Source organism: Lissotriton vulgaris, chromosome 7 (genome assembly GCF_964263255.1).
Source record: "Lissotriton vulgaris chromosome 7, aLisVul1.2, whole genome shotgun sequence".
NCBI classification, from domain to species: domain Eukaryota; kingdom Metazoa; phylum Chordata; class Amphibia; order Caudata; family Salamandridae; genus Lissotriton; species Lissotriton vulgaris.
Genome location: NC_141695.1, coordinates 200,296,790 through 200,315,400, shown reverse-complemented (window position 1 = coordinate 200,315,400; position 18,611 = coordinate 200,296,790). Strand labels below are relative to the sequence as shown.

At 43.7% G+C, this 18,611-nt stretch overlaps 1 protein-coding gene across 1 annotated transcript in view; it reads left to right on the top strand.

The window, feature by feature from the left end:
- Window positions 1–15,339, top strand: part of LOC147701190 (uncharacterized) — a 197,643-nt gene extending 182,304 nt beyond the window's left edge. Inside the window, exons 14-16 of the mRNA XM_086929316.1 lie at window positions 5,524–5,640; window positions 13,800–14,116; window positions 15,226–15,339. Of these exons, the coding sequence (XP_086785442.1) occupies window positions 5,524–5,640; window positions 13,800–14,116; window positions 15,226–15,339 (548 nt within the window). The remainder of the gene's footprint in view (window positions 1–5,523; window positions 5,641–13,799; window positions 14,117–15,225) is intronic.
- Window positions 15,340–18,611: the final 3,272 nt, after the last annotated feature.

Below are 18,611 nucleotides of genomic sequence, written 5' to 3'. Positions count from 1 at the left end.
ACATTATTTACTTTTCGCATCGACCCATAGATGCTTGGGTCTATCTACCAGGTATGCCTCAAATAGGAATAATAGACGCATCTGATTTGCATGGGGTGTATGACCTTTTAATTATAGACCCACTCCGAGTACTGAATGACAGTGCACTCACCATTTTCATTGATTAATTGAACAAGGACACTTTTTCACCCTGATCCTTTTTAAGTGTGTGATCGTGGGAAGCATGAGAATACCGGTTCACGCGATTCAAATTCCCGAAGGCGTCAGACCGCTTCACAACAGGAACGGTAATGATACGCAAGGGAACATTACAATAGAACAAGTGGACAAATTACAGAAGCAAACGTTCAGTACATGAGGCAAAAGTGACAATTGTGAGCAAAGAAAAGACATGAGGTAGCAAACCGTGCAATACAGGGGGAAAAGTGACAGGTGTGCAGGTTACAAGAGAAAACAAAGTACAAGTAGAGGTGAAATACGGCAAATATATGGTAGACACTCAAGCAGATTAACGAACGTTACGTAGGCTATGGCAAATCTCCCTGTGTCCAGCAGGTATTATCAGGGATATTGAATGTATTCTTGTCCTTTCCGGGGGAGGAACACAGAAGAGACAAACGCCTATTGGTGCAAACTGTGCTTGCTGGTGAGGGATCATGGGTATAACGGAAGCAGATGGTCCACCTCTGCATGGACCTCTTGCACACGTGACACCCCATTTAAGGAGTACGGGGGCATCGCCCAGACATAGTTACGGTGTATATGGGGGATAATTCAGTCAACCCACTCAGCGTCGTAATATAAAGGGCTGTTCTGTCCACAATCAGTGATATTGATTCGACGACCACGTCATCAAGTTGGGAACAATTTACTCATATCGCTGACATTCCTGTTTGACGGGAGCATAGCATGGTGTATAGAAACCACAAATACGAACTGATACCAAGGATATTCATATTTATGGGGCCTAACTCAATCAGACAGTATTGTGTACCGTACATCCATCTCGCTTAGACTGGTGTATAAAGGTCTTGTGCTTTCTAACATATAATTTTAGTATATTAGGAATCATGCGGTTTTCGCTTCTCCAGACATTGTATTACGTCTGCATCCTCCATATTCGAGGAATGCATTAGGCCTCAATGGTTGCCCTGGTTGGTCCTTATTATGTGTTACTAGATCCGGGACGGCTCTTTGTGGTAACTTGCATTACCCTTCCACAACGGCTTAAGGCTGGCACACTGCAGCTTGTTTCTTTCTGCCTGTTCCACAGTAAGGCAGTCTGGTAGCAGCGGGACTAGTAGCTACACATTCTGCAGCGTTGTTCGGGATTATGTGTTTATGGCTGCCCTGAGTGGGTGAGCATATTGGATCTGGACCGCATGGGGGCGAATACCTCCCCTTTCCATCGTTATTAGGGGCTTGTAGTTACATCGCAGGTAATGTCGCAGGAGCATGCAGTGAGTGTCGCCTGGGGCTCCAGGTCCTCTCAGGCAGGATGATGTCTCCCCCCTTGTCATGCCGACAGCGCGGACTGTACTCGATGGGTTGGAGCGCTTCGCGATACGAACATAACTGATGCATGACAACACGATGAGGGATATTGGGACAACACGATGAGGGATATTGGGACAACACGATGAGGGATATTGGGACAACACGATGAGGGATACTGGACAGAAAGCGAAAACGCCGGATGTGTGCAAACAATGCAACAGGTTGCAAACAGTGCATTGCAGGAGGATGAAGTGACAGGTGGGCATGTTACAAAAGGATACAAAGCACAATTAGAGGTACATCCTGCAATACATGGCAGGCAGTCAAACTCACGAACATACGTTACGTAGGCAAGGGTGGCATTGGTGCAAGTACCAGAAGCAGAGACTTTCAGAGATAGCAAACAGTGTGTTACAAGAGAAAGGTGGCAGGTGCGTGTTACAGTAGAGCGCCAAACACAGGTAGAAGGATAATACTGCAATGAATGGCGGACACTAACCACAAGAGGGACAAGTGGGGAATAATATCGCAATACATAGCGCACAATTAAACATAAAAGACAAGCATCATGTAAGACAATAGGGCCACCCGCGCAAGGAACAAAACAAACACAATGTAAGAGGAAATAGACAGTGTATTGACAGGAGAAAGGGACGGGTGCACGTCACAACTGAGTATCAACTTCAGGGTGAGGGATATCACTGCAAAATGGGAAGCTCCTAAACCACAGGTACACGCTAGAAGGGCACATCCAGAGTCAAGGGGAATATAATATCTATTTGAAAGGTCTTTTTCCAGAAGATAGATAGGACTTGTGTTAAATTTGGGAGTGTGAAGAGGATGGGGACAAACGAGTTATCGTAACTCCAACCAGGCTTGGCCTGGGTAGCGTGTAGGGCATTGTTGGCCACTGCCGCATTGCATGGAATCCGGATTGGTAGATGATGGGTAGCAGGGCTTATAATGAATGTCTTCTGTCCCTAATGCAGGGACCGCGCTGGAGAACCACCCCACCCACATGGGTGGGCCACCAGAACCATCAACAGGTATAAGGGTCATAGCACTGGGGGCAGTGTGCTAGATCACTATCCCTGGGGTGGGGCGCGCTGGTTACACTCATTAAAGTGATGCATTCGTAGTTTAGTGGTGAGTCGGGACATGTTAGGTAGCCCCGGGGCAATATGGTGATATTCTCTCTTCGAGGAACATCTGTGGAGCCTCGACAATGGGTTGTTTCACTGGGCAATAATTGGGGTGTTCTCTCCGGAAGCTGTGGCGGAGCAAGGGTGAATCAGGCAGGCCTGCATAATAATTTGAAATGTGTTTTCATTCACGATGGGGCCAGTGTGCTGGGGCTGAGTCAGAACATCCAGGATGGGGTTTTTAACCTTTTCTAAATTACAGGACGAGCGGGTCACATATAAAGGCAACAACCAAGGAAGGTCTGGTGGGGTAAAGTAAGCAGGTATAGCCAGGGCGTTCTCCTTGTCGGGTGCCCGAATGCTGTGCCTGGTTAGGGGCTCTAAGGGGGCAAGGCCACAACCAGTTTATGACTGCTTGTAAGGGAGTAGCATCAGCGTTAAGCGTAGCAGTTGCGCACATTACCATGACATTTGCCCCAAGTGTGCCCAAGTATTTTGGGCAGCTGCTGGCATCTGCTCACAGGTGACATCACAGTTGACAGGAGATGTAACCATAAGGGTAGATTGGCTCACAGAATACTTATATATGTCTGTCCTGCGCATGCACACTCTAAGATCTGGATTATCTCACATAGGATGCCTCAACCATTGTCTGCTTGGAGTGGCTGGCTGGTCAAATGGGAGTATCACTGTAAGGGGTCTTCCTCAGCCTCATTGTTTAGTGTCAGCAATAAGTGCCATTCTCAGTCTTAGTGTCACTCGCAGTGCTTCAGAATGAGGGGAATGTCACAGGGGCAGTCGGGTCGAAGATATAGTGCTCCTTGTGTAAAATTGACCAACTTGATTGTCATTTGGATAAGGGTGCTGTTAAGTAGCCACCTGGGGTCCATCGAATGCCCAACAGGGAGGACTGGTCACGAGTCAGAGATAACACTTACTTGCATGGGTTACTAGGAGGGGATTGTCTAAGTGGGTCTCAACACAGCATAAACGCATGAAGGAGACATTCAGTGACAGGCCTATAGGGGAAGCCTGGCTCGGGGATAGGACACCTAGTTAGACAGCTTGGTCGGCATACACAGGCAGGTGATTTCAGCAGGGGCTTAGCTAAGCGTGCGTTGCAGGGGCTGGCACAACTAAGGTGATTCACTAAGGTTACAAGCGTGCACTAAGGTTGCAAGCATGCACCGAGGGAAGGAGGCTCAAACTCATCCATCACGTTGCTTTCTTGGACAAGGTAAAGTTAAGTAATGGGACCCCAGGCAAACAAAGAAATAACTTCTGGAAAATAGCCAGAAAAGCGAGTTCTGAGTGTTGAATTTCAAGCCGGGGTAACCAGAAATACTTACAACCCCTGGAGTAACTGGACCCCAAGTATTTGGGGTAGGCGAAGGGAATGACAGGTTAAAATCCACTCAAACACGCAAAGGTGCAATTTGATCCTGTTTAGACTGAGGGCGTAATGTAAGATACTGAGCACCTGGTGGTGCATTACAGTTAAAACCCCGACAAAAACGACATCAGTTAATTCCTATGCACGGTCGCCGAGCTCGCCTTTCTGTAAGCTTAAGGACTGGTGATGGTAACTAGTCCTGCGAGAATTGAGACCTGCCCTTGTAGCATAATCAAGGGTATACAGTGGTTCGAAGGGGTCATTACCAATACGATAATTTTTATCCATTAGGTAATAAACCAATTTGAGGCTCAACGGTAGCCGTAGAACATTCCCACAAGGGGGTCCACAGATCCATGCAGAAGATTCATGGGGAGAGGGACCTGGGTTCTTTAGGCAAGTACCAATACGAGAGGAAAACTGAAGGGTACTATGATAAAGACAGGGAACACTTGTCTAGATTGGGAGTGGACATATTCCTCCTGGAGGTACAAGAGGCACGAACAAGCGACGGGAAGTAGCTAGGTGGGTGGGGGGGGGCTCTGCCATCGACGGGAGCCTCCTCCAGAGCTGTGGCGGAGTACAGGGCGATCTGGAAGCAGACGGGTACAGTAAGGGTACCTCTGCGGCAGAAGGGTACAGTAAGGGTACCTCTGCCTGGCACAGTAAGGGTGCCTGAGACAAGGACCAGGAGCCGAAGGAGGTTCCGGGAAACCGCGACGGCGCCCTGTTAGTCCTTCGGGCAGTCGGGGGGCCTGAACCGACCGGGGGTGTGCCACACCGCTCCGCCCCGACAGGGGGGACGGGAGTATAAAGAAGTTGGTAATGTGCTGCACCGTCAGAGCATTGACTCGCCGTGCAAGATGGCTCCTTAGGCATGCGGGACAGCGAGGGGCTGCCTGCTTTGGATCGCCCGTAAGATGACCCACCTTAAAACGTCATACGTGTGTTGTATGAAATAAACCTGCAGCAGTTCTTTCCCATAAATATGTTTCCAGAGTTTCATTAGGGAGGAATTGCGTATATGTACAGGTGGGCGGGAGTGAATGGCGGTGTGGGCACTATAGAGAATGCTGTGTGTAATTTGTCCCTTAAAAAGAGAGTCCCCATTGCATAGGGAATGGCTCGTTATTGCACCATACTGTCAGAATGTTACCACATTGCATTGGTGTTTACTTGTGCTTAAGATTGCACCCCGCCAGTACTGTGCCATTTGTAATTGGTGCCTTAGAGTGCAGTGAAAACCAAGTGCATCCTGGGTCATAGGAACAAGGTGTAACTGATAAAGCACCTTCAGACCTGAAATACAGGATCTTGTCAAAATCTGATGGAATTTTTGGAAGGGAGGGATTGGGTTCAAATACAGCATGAGGAGGAAGTGTTAAGGAAGATATAAGGAAAGTAATAGCCTTTAGCCTCCCCTTTACATGTGTGTGAAATACCATACTCCCTTGATAGGTTATCCATCACTTTTGTCTCATCCTCTTCCAGAGACCAACAAGACCGAAGGCCTCACCGGAGGACAGATCGCAGGAGTGGTGGTCGGTACTGCCATTGGAGTCCCAAGTGCAATTGGAGGGTCGTACTTGGCAGCTAATAAAATATTAAGTAGGTTGTGTGTTCTTTAAAGTGAAATACTTTGCACAGTTACAAATGTCTGAGGGAACACAGAGCTCTACTGGATGTGGAAAAAACTGAAAATAATCCATACTTTTTAATATAACTAAAGTGACGATATAGTGCATGGGGAAAAAGATCTTACTTTATGTTAAAAATAAAAGCTCAGAAATTCACTGAAAAATGAACGGCTAAAGTGATGTTACAGTTAAGTGAAATGTCAGTTAAAAGTATTATTTTAAGCTAAAAAAAACACTGAAATTCACTAGTTATAGTTTACTGTGCTAACTGTAATTGGCTCCCCTGACACGCACTGCTTATCACTCATGCCATCTTCAATGACATCATTTACGACATCACTAATGACGTCTCAAATTACATAAGCAGCGTTTGGCAGGGACGAAAATTATAGTTCGTTCAGTAAACTTTGAGTGTCCCCAGATGTGATTCTTTTGTTCTGCTATGCAGTAACATTGCTGCATGAAAATGTGTTTGTTAATCAAGTCTAATAATATTGTTTAATTTATAAATAAGTTGGTTGCAAATGCAGAGAGAGGTGGAGAACAGTTTGCACTGTGGAACACAATGAATAATTCACCATTAGCAGAGCAGAATCCTGACCAAGGGAGAATATAATATAATAGAAATTCTAAGTTTGAAATGGTATTTTTTTGAACTGCAATTTTTTAGGTAAGCTCTCGGTAACTGAATGAACCCAAATAATGAAATTAATGGGAATGTAAAAATGTTGGGCCGATTCACAGAACTAATTTAAGACAAAATCGTAAACTTACTACCATTTTGGTATTCACAGAAGGCACTTACTCATTTTGGTATTCACAGAAGGCACTTACTCATTTTGGTATTCACAGAAGGCACTTACTCATTTCGGTATTCACAGAAGTTAGGAGGCCTAACTTTAAGACTCCTAAATGCCTTCTGTGAATAACGAAAGTCTTAAAATAGGATTTTTCTCAGTTTAGGAGTAGTAAAGTTCTAACTTTCCACGCTCTATGACATCTCTTGTAGTAGGATCAACTACATTAGGCCCTTGTGAGAGACACTGCATCATCAAGTCATTTTTTTGATCACTGCAATCACTGTCTACCTTCATGCTGTTTTGCTTCTGAAGAGGTACCACTGTTACAGTTCTGTGCAACTAAAGATCTGACTGTCATGTTTCTACACAGGTTCATCCAATTCGCCATCATCCAATACACCTGGTTCAGAGTCATTGAGAGATAAGGACCCGGTAAGTCTGCGGTCATCCAAATTAACTTTGAAGCTAACCCAAGTAAAGTAAATTGATTAAAACAGAGAAAGGGACTCTCCTCACTGGCCATTTTCATAGGAAGCAATCCATTTTTTCTTCTGTCCACGAAGAACAAGTTACTCCTTCTCTGGTTGAGACATTATCTAACATCAGATTCTTCACCCAAGAGACCCCGTCCCTTTATCAATCTAGACACACAACGTTTTTAGGAGCAGGCAGTGGTCTATTGGATCACTGCCTGCTCCTAAACAATGTTTATTACATTAATATATTTTTTTTGTAAACGCATCATGTTTTCCTTTTAGAAAAATGGTCTGCATTCTCAAAAAAAAACAAGGGGGCATATTATCAAGGGGGTTTATCTCCGCTTTTTTGGCTTTAAAGCCAAGAAAGCGGAGATAAAATTATCTCCCTATTACCTAGCTGTCTCTAACACCAGTTAGCGACAGCTAGTAGGAGATAGCGACCATCTTGGGCCCCAATTTGCATGTCAGTGATATTTATCACTAATGACATGCAAAGTGGGCGTGCCAAGATGTTAGCGACTGAAAACAGTCGCTAACATCGCTATCTCCTATTACCAACTTTTGGAGATATTCGCGCTAAGCGCGAATATCTCCAAAAGCTAACACCTGCCCTGAGCAGTTCTTAGCCATGTTATCCAATGGGAGGTGGATAACATGGCTAAGAGCATTAGCTCGGTAATGCATGAATATCGCTGACTTTTCAGCGATATTCATGCATTGCGGCGATTTTTATCGCATTTGCGATAAACCTTGGTAATACCAAGGTTTATTTGCATTAAAAATCGCCGCAGCTCAGCAGTAAATTTTTCCCGCTAACCAAGCAATAGCGATAATTATCGCTATTGCTTGGTAATATGCCCCTATATTTCATATTTGAAAGCAATCACAGACATGGTTGTCTGCTGACCCCAGCATGCCACCATGCCAGTGACTCTAACCACCAGTAGAGGGCCCAAATTGCAACCTACTTCATGCATATTAATTAGGTAGGTCGAATTGCAACCCCCTACGAATGAATATTTTTCGAACCAACCTAGTAATACATAAATTGGTTCACAAAACAACAGGGGATTCAATAGAAGGCAGTGTGCAAGCTGCACCCAATTCTAACAAATCAATTAAAAAAAGATTCCTAATAGGAATTTGCAAATTGCAAATCATTAAGTTATGGAATTTACGCTTTTTCATTAGGAATCTTTGTACATCAAGCACTCCGTTCTCTGCATTTAAATTCCAAACCTGTAGAAGCTACTGTGAAGAACTGTACAATGAGCGGAGATAAGTAGAAGGAAGAGCAAGTGATATATAGGCCCTTTAAAGAAGCTGTCTTATATCACCAAAAGAGGGGGGCATTAAATGCAAAACAAACTTTGTCACAACAAATTGACCTGTCTATAATGTGCTGGTTGCATGTGTTAGCATATTAAAGCCACATCTATGCGCCTGTGTGAGTCTCCCTTCTGTGTGTATGTGTCTCACACCACTTCCTCAAGGCCGGGCAGCTGGACTACTGAAGGTCTCCCACTACTCGTGAAGTGCAGAACCATGTTCTACCACAGACAATGGCATGTGCCTGTGCAGCAAGGACTTCCTGTTGATTATGGGATTGCATCACCTCAGTGCTTTCATAAGGTTGGCATCTCACTCCCTCTTTTTGGACATGCTGGACAATGCGGAGGCATTCTGGTCAAGGATACATGTTGCTTCTGGCAGCTCAGTCCTCTAGCAGCACACAGCACACAGCTTCTTAAAGTCCCTGCTCCGATGATCGGCCAAGAATATACTGAAGCAAGGTGTAACCAGTTAGGGGAGTTCTTTGACGTCAAGATACAAGGAATCCTTGATAGCCTACCACAGACTATCACCACCATAGGTGATGAGACCCCCTTGTGCTCGACCATTGGCCCCCGGTTGGATGCTTTCAGACGTATTACCAAGGAGGATTTTTGTAAGACGCTATCCTCGCCGAATAGTGGTTCCCCATCTGACCCGGCGCCGATGTACATCCTCAAACAAATTGCAGATACTATTGCCCCCCTTGCAACAGAGTTGGTAAACTCCTCATTCATCAATGGGATGGTACCACCCAGCTGGAAGCAGGCCAGAATTAAAACACTCCTAAAGAAACTGGGGCTTGACACTGCCGATTTAGCTAATTTTCGCCCGATCTCTTTATTACCTGGGCTGGGGAAAATTGCTGAAAAAATAGTTAATCAACAGCTCTCAGGTTTCCTGGAAAGTAATGGCCTACTGAGCGACTCTCAAACGGGTTTTCGCCCAGGACAGGGCACCGATACAGCCCTAATTGTGGTGGCTGAGGAGGCAAGGTGCATCTTAGATTCAGGGGGATCAGTGGCTCTGATCCTCCTGGATCTGAGCGCTGCATTTGATACGGTGGACCATGAAATATTAGTCCACCGTCTTGCTAGACTGGGCATTGCAGGATCAGCCCTGAGATGGCTGGAATCCTTTCTGAGCAAACGATCTTTCAGGATCTGGAAAAATTGTGTCATGTCTAAATCCACTCCCCACCGGTGTGGAGTTCCTCAGGGCTCGTCTTTGAGCCCTACCTTGTTTAATGCTTATATGGCCCCGCTGGAGGAGGTAGTAGCCCCTTTTGGGATTAAATCCATCACCTACGCAGACGACACTCAATTAGTCGTCTCGTTGATGCAACAAATGGGATGCTCAGATAATCTCTCAGCCTGCCTCCCTGGAATCTTTTCCTGGATGACCGGGTCAAAGCTCAAATTGAACGGAGCTAAAACCGAGATCATGATTCTGGGCCATCAATTTACATCCCTGCCCAAAGCTTTTTGGCCGCCCTGTATGGGCGAGCTGCCTCAACCAAAGGAGAAAATTGAAAGCCTAGGGGTCTGGTTTGAGCACGAGCTAACCTTTAGGACACACGCCCAGAAAGTTGCAGGTGTGTGTTTCGGCTTGCTTCGAGCAGTACGGAAAGTTCTTCCCCTTCTGCCTTTTCAGTCCAGGAAACTACTAATCCAGGGATTAATTTTATCCAGACTGGATTATAGCAATGCTCTTTTTCTGGCAGCGCCGGAAGCCACCATTAATATCTTGCAGCGGGTGCAGAACGCTGCAGCCAGGTTGCTTATGGGGGCGCCAAGAAGAGCATTGGCCAAACCACTGCTGAGAGCTCTCCACTGGCTTCCAGTTCATGACAGAAATGCCTTCAAATCATCTTGTATTGCCCATAAGACACTTCAAGGCAAAGGTCCTCCGGCCATGAGGAGCCTGATTCGTCCCTATAGACCCGCCCGGGCCCTCCGATCAGACGGGGATAACCTGGCCATAGTTGCTAGAGTGAGGAAGGCCCGTACAGGAGGCAGCCGCTTTTCCATAAATGCGGCAAAAAATTGGAACGCACTCCCTAGGTGTATCCGGACTGAACCATGCCATCTTAAATTCCGAAAAGCACTTAAAACCTTTCTTTTTCCTAAAACCCCTTAAATTTCAGGATCCTTTGGAGTTGTCTGTTATCAGTTAGGTAGCACTGGGGCGCTCTAGGGCAGCCATGAGCTTTACAAATCAAATTTCATTTCATTTCACAGTGGACCATTCCTGCTGCATGCGTGGTACGTGCTTGGCAGCTAGGGATTGGGGGGATGAACTGAGGTTGCGACCTAGCAGATAGACACGCTGGCATGCATTTGCTTAGTCGAATAGACACTGCGCATTTTCCTAAACCAGTGTTTTGTGGAATGAGAGCCACTGCTGATCTGTGAAAATCATGATGAGCTACTGAAGGCCAAGTAACTCGCGCATTGCTACCAGACTCCTCATCACTCACCCAGCTTCATTGACTTTAAACCTAATGTCCTTGGAGGCCGATACTATGGTTTGAACAAAATACTATGACATGGGTTACTATGACAGGACCGCCATGTCCATCAATGAGTGGATGGTTTGTGGGGATGTATGAAAATGTGTGTGAATGAATGGGATATAAGTTTAAAGTTGACTGAGAGCCTGTGTCGTATGTACCATATGTGGCACAGTTACATATACAAATATATAAAGATGGTGTGGCACACCTCAGTTTTAATTGTTTCCTATAGGTAATCCTAAAGTGGATTTTTATGAACGCTTTTGGGCACCTCAGCAAAGGTCCCTTCTGGCTTGGGGACTCAGGTTGAAAACAAATGTGGAGGGAGTGTGGGGGTTCCCACACTGAATCCTGATGGGTGCTCCTCGGGAGGTATAATAAACCTCCAATTTTTCAATAAAGTATTTCAAGTTTGAAAGGATCACTTGTTTTATCAAAGTTTTATTCGGAAGTTCATGAAGTCAAATAGTCATATATTGTTTTCATATAGACTGTGGAAATGTCTCATCCATAATATACATTATTCAGAAAACGTAGAAAATCCCTATGCATTTTGGGACGAAAGTCCCTTCATCAGGGGACTTGACTGTATCTACAAGGGAAATAAACACTGTTTTAGGAAGGGGACTGAAACCTCTGTTCAAATACATAATAACTAACAAAAGGCCAACTACAAAGAAAAACCTGAGTGTCAAACAAGAGCCAGTGGGTTAGTCGGATCCTTAAACAAATGGGTTAATGGAATCCTTAATCGGGTGAACTGAGGTGGTGGGAAAGTGAAAAAAAGACGGGACGAACAACCAGTATCCCAGACTAAAGTTTGTTTACAAAGGGCGGTAACCAATTTTGCGTGTTATATGAGGGATAGAGGCCTCAGAGTTAACATCTCGAAAACATTCACGATGCCCTGTACCCGGAAGATTAACAGAGCCCCTTGTACCATATTCCTAGATAATCAAAAAATTGAAACTACAGATAAATTCTGTTATCTAGGCGTTCTGTTTGATAGACGGTGCCGCTGGCAGGCAGCGATAGCCGCTAGGAAGCTGGCCTATAGCCGCACAATAGGCGCCTTGCGTGTTTTTTCCGATAGAACTGGCGGCAAGCCTGTTAAGGAGCTGATTCAGATTTATCGGGCTAAATGCGTCTCTACGGCCACCTATGGCGCGGGCATATGGGGTATTGAGAAAGACCACTCCCTACAGAGCTGGGAAAACCAATTTATTTGCTACCTTCTGGGAGTGGCCAAAAGCACCTCCAAGTACATGTCACATATTGAGGTAGGAGTCACATATCTCAATGACATCATTAAGATGTCCCCCATTTTGCTCTGGCATAAAGTGTGGGTTACACATGAAGCCAGTTTCAATAGAGATCTTATCGAAGACTGTCTAGCCTTAGATGGGGCAGCCAATGTTAAATGGTTATCTTATGTGAGATCTACGCTTACTGATCTGGGCCACCCAGAGTACTTTGATAACCCTAGAACCCTGGATGGACTTTCAAGATCAGCTTTGAAAAAAATGATAACCATCCATCTAGAAACTGTTAGATGGAATAGCGAAAAATCAAGGCGCACAGTATTAAATTACCAGGAAATCACACCAACTGAGGGTTTGCAAACTTACCTCGTTCTGGTACAGAGCCCATACCTCCGAATGTTATTGACTCGCCTGCGTCTGGGTATTTTTTTCCGCATGGTTACCCTACCTAATGTTAATGACTGGTCCTCTAACAAATTAATATGCCCTTGTGATAACATCTCGGTGCAATCTGACATTCATATCATGTTTTTTTGCAAATTATATACGAACCCCAGAAAACAATTCTTGATGCCGTTTTTAAAACGATGGGGGTTACGAAAATGTAGACCAGCATATCAAAAAATGTTACAGTTAGAAGGAGACCAGATCATTTACGCCGTTTCATGCTTTTTAAAAATGGTAATGATGTACAGAAAATCTTTGTGTTAAATTTTCTCCCGTGGGTTCATCGTCGCCTACCACTAATGAAATGTTTGTATTTTATGGTTCTTTTATTCTGTTTTGCATGAAATATTCTTAATGATTAAGTAAGCGTCTACTTTGTATCGATTATGTATACGATACTTTTAATCATTGTATGTATAAATGTTTTTGTAGCGCTTTTATGATTTTACTTGAAAAATCGAATAAAGCTCACTTTACTAGATTCAGTAAAGTGAACTGCTAGTGGAGATTTCAGATTTTTATTTCTTATGGTGCTTTTATGTTCAGTGAGTCTGACCTTGAGTTTTCTTTCGGTTTTCCCAACATAGGGTAAGCCGCCGGGGCATTTCAGTAGATATACCATATTCATGGAATCACATGTGGCATTGGTTTTTAATTTGATTTGTTTCCCGGATGATGGATGGTTGGTGAAGTTGCCTTTTATTACGTTATTGCAATGACTGCAATTGTGACAAGGTTTGGTGCCAGAGAAAGTGATATTCAGTGGTTTAGGTTTGAGTTCCAACATGTTTTTCAGGTTATTGGCTCTTTGATAAGCGAATAATGGAACACAATTGAACAGGCCTTGAAAATCTGGTTCACACTGTATCATCTTCCAATTCTTTAATGGCTGAACTTCTGGAAGAATATCTGGAAACGAATACTGGTCTCTCAGTTTTACAAATGACAGTCTCAGAGTTTAAGAGATCAGCTCTATTTTTGAGGCTCAAATATCACGGCGAACCGAGCCGACACTTTTGGCTTCGATTCCGAAGAAACGAAACGGAACTACTCACTGCTTAAAGAAGTGGACCCAACCTCGACGAGCACATTTTCCAATCCAAGCATGTTGAGACAACTTTTATATACATCCAAACGTATCATTAACCAACGTTTACACGCTGGAACTTTGTATCCGATATCATAAAGACCAACATATCCCTAGAGGATTACGCATCCCCTAATGCCTACTCTATGTAGGAACAACCCGAAGTTCACTGAACGCTGGTACACAATTTTGAACCGTTGTTCCTTAGACCTTATCCTTTTGATTGTCGAAGAACTCTCCAAAGTTGTCAATGATCTAGAGAAAGAAATTGGCCAGATTTCACAGAATCTGGAGAAAAACATGAGCAAGGATAAATTAGACAAAGCCCTCCAGGACATCAACATTCAGTTGGACAAGTATACTAAAGAAATAAATGACAGAAAAATAAGGAAATATAAAAGAGACACAATGGACTACAAATTGGGGGAGGTATACAGTTGGGCAGAGGTCTATGCCCAACGAAGACAGCAAAGACCCATCATCAACCCATCATCTGATGAAGTCAGCTCTTCAGATGGATCAACAGTAGGCATGGGCGGAAAATCCGTTTCGCTCGCGGATTTTGAGGATTTTCTGGAAATTCGCAATCCGCGAGATTCGCGAATCTCCCGCAAAATCCGCAAATCCGCGAGCAGCGGATTTTGCTCGCACTGCTCGCACTGTTCCCGTGAGTTCGCGGCTTCCCAGTACAACTTCGCGCCCCGCGAATAAGTGCTAAATTGCAGAAATACGATCTTAGCAAAACTGAAACTACTTACCAGGTTCAAAAGTTCAGGCTCATCATTAGTAGCCATTTCCTGTAGTGCTTCCTGAGGGGCCCCTCCAGAGTTCAGTTGCCAGTTGCAACTATTATGTGACCCTGCTCTGAACCTCAGAATAGTTACACATATGCCACAAAGGTCCTGAATTACAGCTAAGGGAGACAAGCAGGAGCCAGGCTGGAAGTTAAAATCCATTAATCAGCCCCTAATTCATTATTGTCAGTTGGGGCAGGGCAGGTGTTGTAACTAATTTTGCAACAATGAAAGCACTTAGCAAGTGCAAAAGATCACTAATCAGGGCGCACTAAGGAAGCAGGTGCCAGCTAAAAAAATATTCTGTGACACATTAATCAGCCCCAAATTAATTCAGGTCACTTGAGGCAGGGAAGGTGTGCTTTGCTTTGCCGAAAATAATGTACACTGGACAACCAGAGGGTGTGGTGATGAAACAGAGGGTGGCATGGGTGGGCCAGAGGGTGGCATGAGTAGTCAGAGAGTGGCAGTGGTGACAGAGAGTGGCAGTGATGAAGAAGAGTGTCCCAAACAGGCTGGACACGTAGAAACAACAAGTTCGCAAAACTTGCGACCCGACAGGTAAGTTCGCAAATTGCGAAATTGTAAAAACCCTCGCGAACTGGCAGAAACACGGGCAAACACAAAAAAAAAAAAATCCGCAAATTTGCGGGAATTCGCGGATTTTGCGGATTGCGAATTCGCAAATCTGCAAAATTCGCGAACGCGAGATTCGCAAAATTCGCCCATGCTTAATCAACAGTCTTTAAACGTGGCCAACCACAGGGGAGACCCCAAAGAACGACTACCCAGGAGAGAGGAGGAGAAAATACAACCCAGTCTGTTCCCACTACTTCCCAGGTTCCTTTTTTAGAGAAAGGTCCAACCGTCACCGTAGAACCAGGAGGGGCAGAAACCGCAGTCACCACCACAGCAACGTCCATAGCACAGGCAACCAGGAGCAAAAGAGTTTAGTCATCAACATTTCAAAAACTCCACTGTCTACCAACCAAATGAACGTTCTACAGAAAGGAATATCGTTTGTTCCTACCTATCACCCCAACACTCTCGAATTGGAGATTTGCTTTTTTAAATTTATGCGTAATCTACGATTACGCCATTTTTTCACCAACGTGAATCCTACTTCTGGTCCTCCAACCGAACATATTTGCAAACATCTGAAAGTAAGAGCTCGTTCATGGCTCCTGTAAGCCACAAGATTTTTGATTCCTACGAGACCATAACTTTGAACGCGTTGAAAGATCACTTTAAAACTCCACATACCAAACAAAAAAATTTCGACACCAGAGACTACAGAGCTCTCAGAGAAATCACAGCGAACAAAAATATCATTTGTTGTAAGGCAGATAAAGGGGGAGCCCTAGTTGTCCTTGACCAAGACTTCTACCAGACTAATGTAACCGCTCACGTAAATGACAAGAACCTGTACATGAAAGTGATGTCAGATCCCACTGAAGCTTTCTTGAAGATTCTGAAAACGATTCTGGAAAAAGCTATGGAAATGGGGACCATCACCCAAAGAGACCTGAAATATTTGATCCACCCTCATCCCAAATGTCCTAGCATTCACATGCTGCCAAAAATTCATAAAGACTTAAACCACCCACCACTGATACCTATTGGGTCCACAAAAAATTCAATCCATGAACCCACCGGAAAATTTGTAGACATGTACCTTCAGCCTATAGTGAGGGGCATGTCCACATACATACGTGATTCCACAGACTTTCTCAACCAACTGAATAAAGTGACTTTGACCCCTGATACCCAATATACTTTAGTAACAATCGATGTGTGCGCTCTATATACATCTATACCACACAACAGAGGTGTTGAAGCTTTGGAATCCTTTTTACTGAATTACACTTTGAAGGATGATCTGAAAGTGCTACTACTGGAATTGATGCAATTTACATTGTACCATAGTTATTTTACCTGGAACAATGAGTTTTTCATGCAACTAGTTGGTACTTCCATGGGCAATTGCGCAGCGCCCAGCTACGCAAATCTGTTCATGCACCGGCTTGAAACTGATCACATTTTGAACAATGCCCAATGGTCCAACAAAATTAAGACTTATTGGAGATATATTGATGACATTTTCCTAATTTGGGCGGGACCACCAGAAGAGATACCAGAATTCATTTCTCACATCAACAATGTTGATGACCATATCCAATTCACCTACAACGCAGATTCTAAGTGTTTATCTTTTTTGGATATTTCAATCACTCTTGACAATGCCAACCTAAAGACTTCTCTATTCGTCAAAACCACAGACCGAAATAATGCTCTGTTATACACCAGCTGTCACCCGCCAGCTTTGAAGAAACACTTACCGTATTCACAATTGTTGAGGGCCAAAAGAATCTGTTCTGAACCTGAGGAATATCGACATACCGAGAAGAATATACTGCAAAAATACAGCAAGAGAAAGTATCCTGAAGTGATTCTGCAGGCCGCTGGCGACCGCATGAGGCTCAAATATAGAGCGGATCTCTTAAACTCTGAGACTGTCATTTGTAAAACTGAGAGACCAGTATTCGTTTCCAGATATTCTTCCAGAAGTTCAGCCATTAAAGACATCATTTTAAAGAATTGGAAGATGATACAGTGTGAACCAGATTTTCAAGGCCTGTTCAATTGCGTTCCATTATTCGCTTATCAAAGAGCCAATAACCTGAAAAACATGTTGGAACTCAAACCCAAACCACTGAATATCACTTTCTCTGGCACCAAACCTTGTCACAATTGCAGTCATTGCAATAACGTAATAAAAGGCAACTTCATCAACCATCCATCATCCGGGAAACAAATCAAATTAAAAACCGATGCCACATGTGATTCCATGAATTTGGTATATCTACTGAAATGCCCCTGCGGCTTACCCTATGTTGGGAAAACCAAAAGAAAACTCAAGGTCAGACTCACTGAACATAAAAGCACCATAAGAAATAAAAATCTGAAATCTCCACTAGCAGTTCACTTTACTGAATCTCAATACAACATCAGTCAGCTGAGGTTCCTTGTACTGGAGGTTGTACCTACAAGATCTGGCGTGGACAATCATAAAAAACTATTACAACGCAAACTGTTCTGGATCAAATTGTTGGACTCGTGCCAACCAAAAGGATTGAATGACCGTATTGAATATAGTTGTCATCTCTAAAAATGTGTTCTGATATTGTATGATTCTGTCCTGGTTATCGTTGTTTATTCTTTCATATTCTCTTATCCTCAAGCCAACTAGTTTTCTATACTCTTTCGTCTTTCTCGTTTCTTTTCATCCGTTTTCTGAAGAATCTCTGTTTTTTTCTTTCTTTTCCTTTAATTGTGCATTTATATTCATACATCTATCACCCTGTAAACTTTTCATAATTGTACCTTCTGATGTAACTGTGACTCGCTTTTCTGCGCACAATGGACTTTCCCTATTTAAGATGGCCGACACCTTTTGATGATTCTCCAGTTTCACTTTTTAAAAAATTATCTTCTTCTATCCGACTCTCTCATTCCACTTCTAATCTCACCCTTAATTTGTTTAATTTTTTATACTTAATTTCAGTTTCTAAATACGGCCTGTACGTTTATCTAATTGCACAAACAGGTCTTCGACCTTTCTCTTAGTCTGCTTTCTATGCAGACGACGGAACCGTTCTACCTCACATGACCTCTTTTTCTTTAAAACATCTTTACCCGCATGTCTCGCTTCACACTACCAGCTCCCGAACGCGCTATTCTGAACGTTTCGGTAAGCATGTTATTTTTTCCCAGTCACTATTTATTTTTGATACGCACGATAATGCACACGTTTTCGGGTGTTCTCTTTGTGGTTTCCCGGACTTTCGTAGAAAAATCGGCTTTCGTGCATGAGTTTGCACTAAACGGAATACTGGTTGTTCGTCCCGTCTTTTTTTTCACTTTCCCACCACTTCAGTTCACCCGATTAAGGATTCCATTAACTCATTTGTTTAAGGATCCGACTAACCCACTGGCTCTTGTTTGACACTCAGGTTTTCTTTGTAGTTGGCCTTTTGTTAGTTATTATGTATTTGAACAGAGGTTTCAGTCCCCTTCCTAAAACAGTGTTTATTTCCCTTGTAAATACAGTCAAGGCCCCTGATGAAGGGACTTTCGTCCCGAAATGCATAGGGATTTTCTACGTTTTCTGAATAATGTATATTATAGATGAGACATTTCCACAGTCTATATGAAAACAATATATG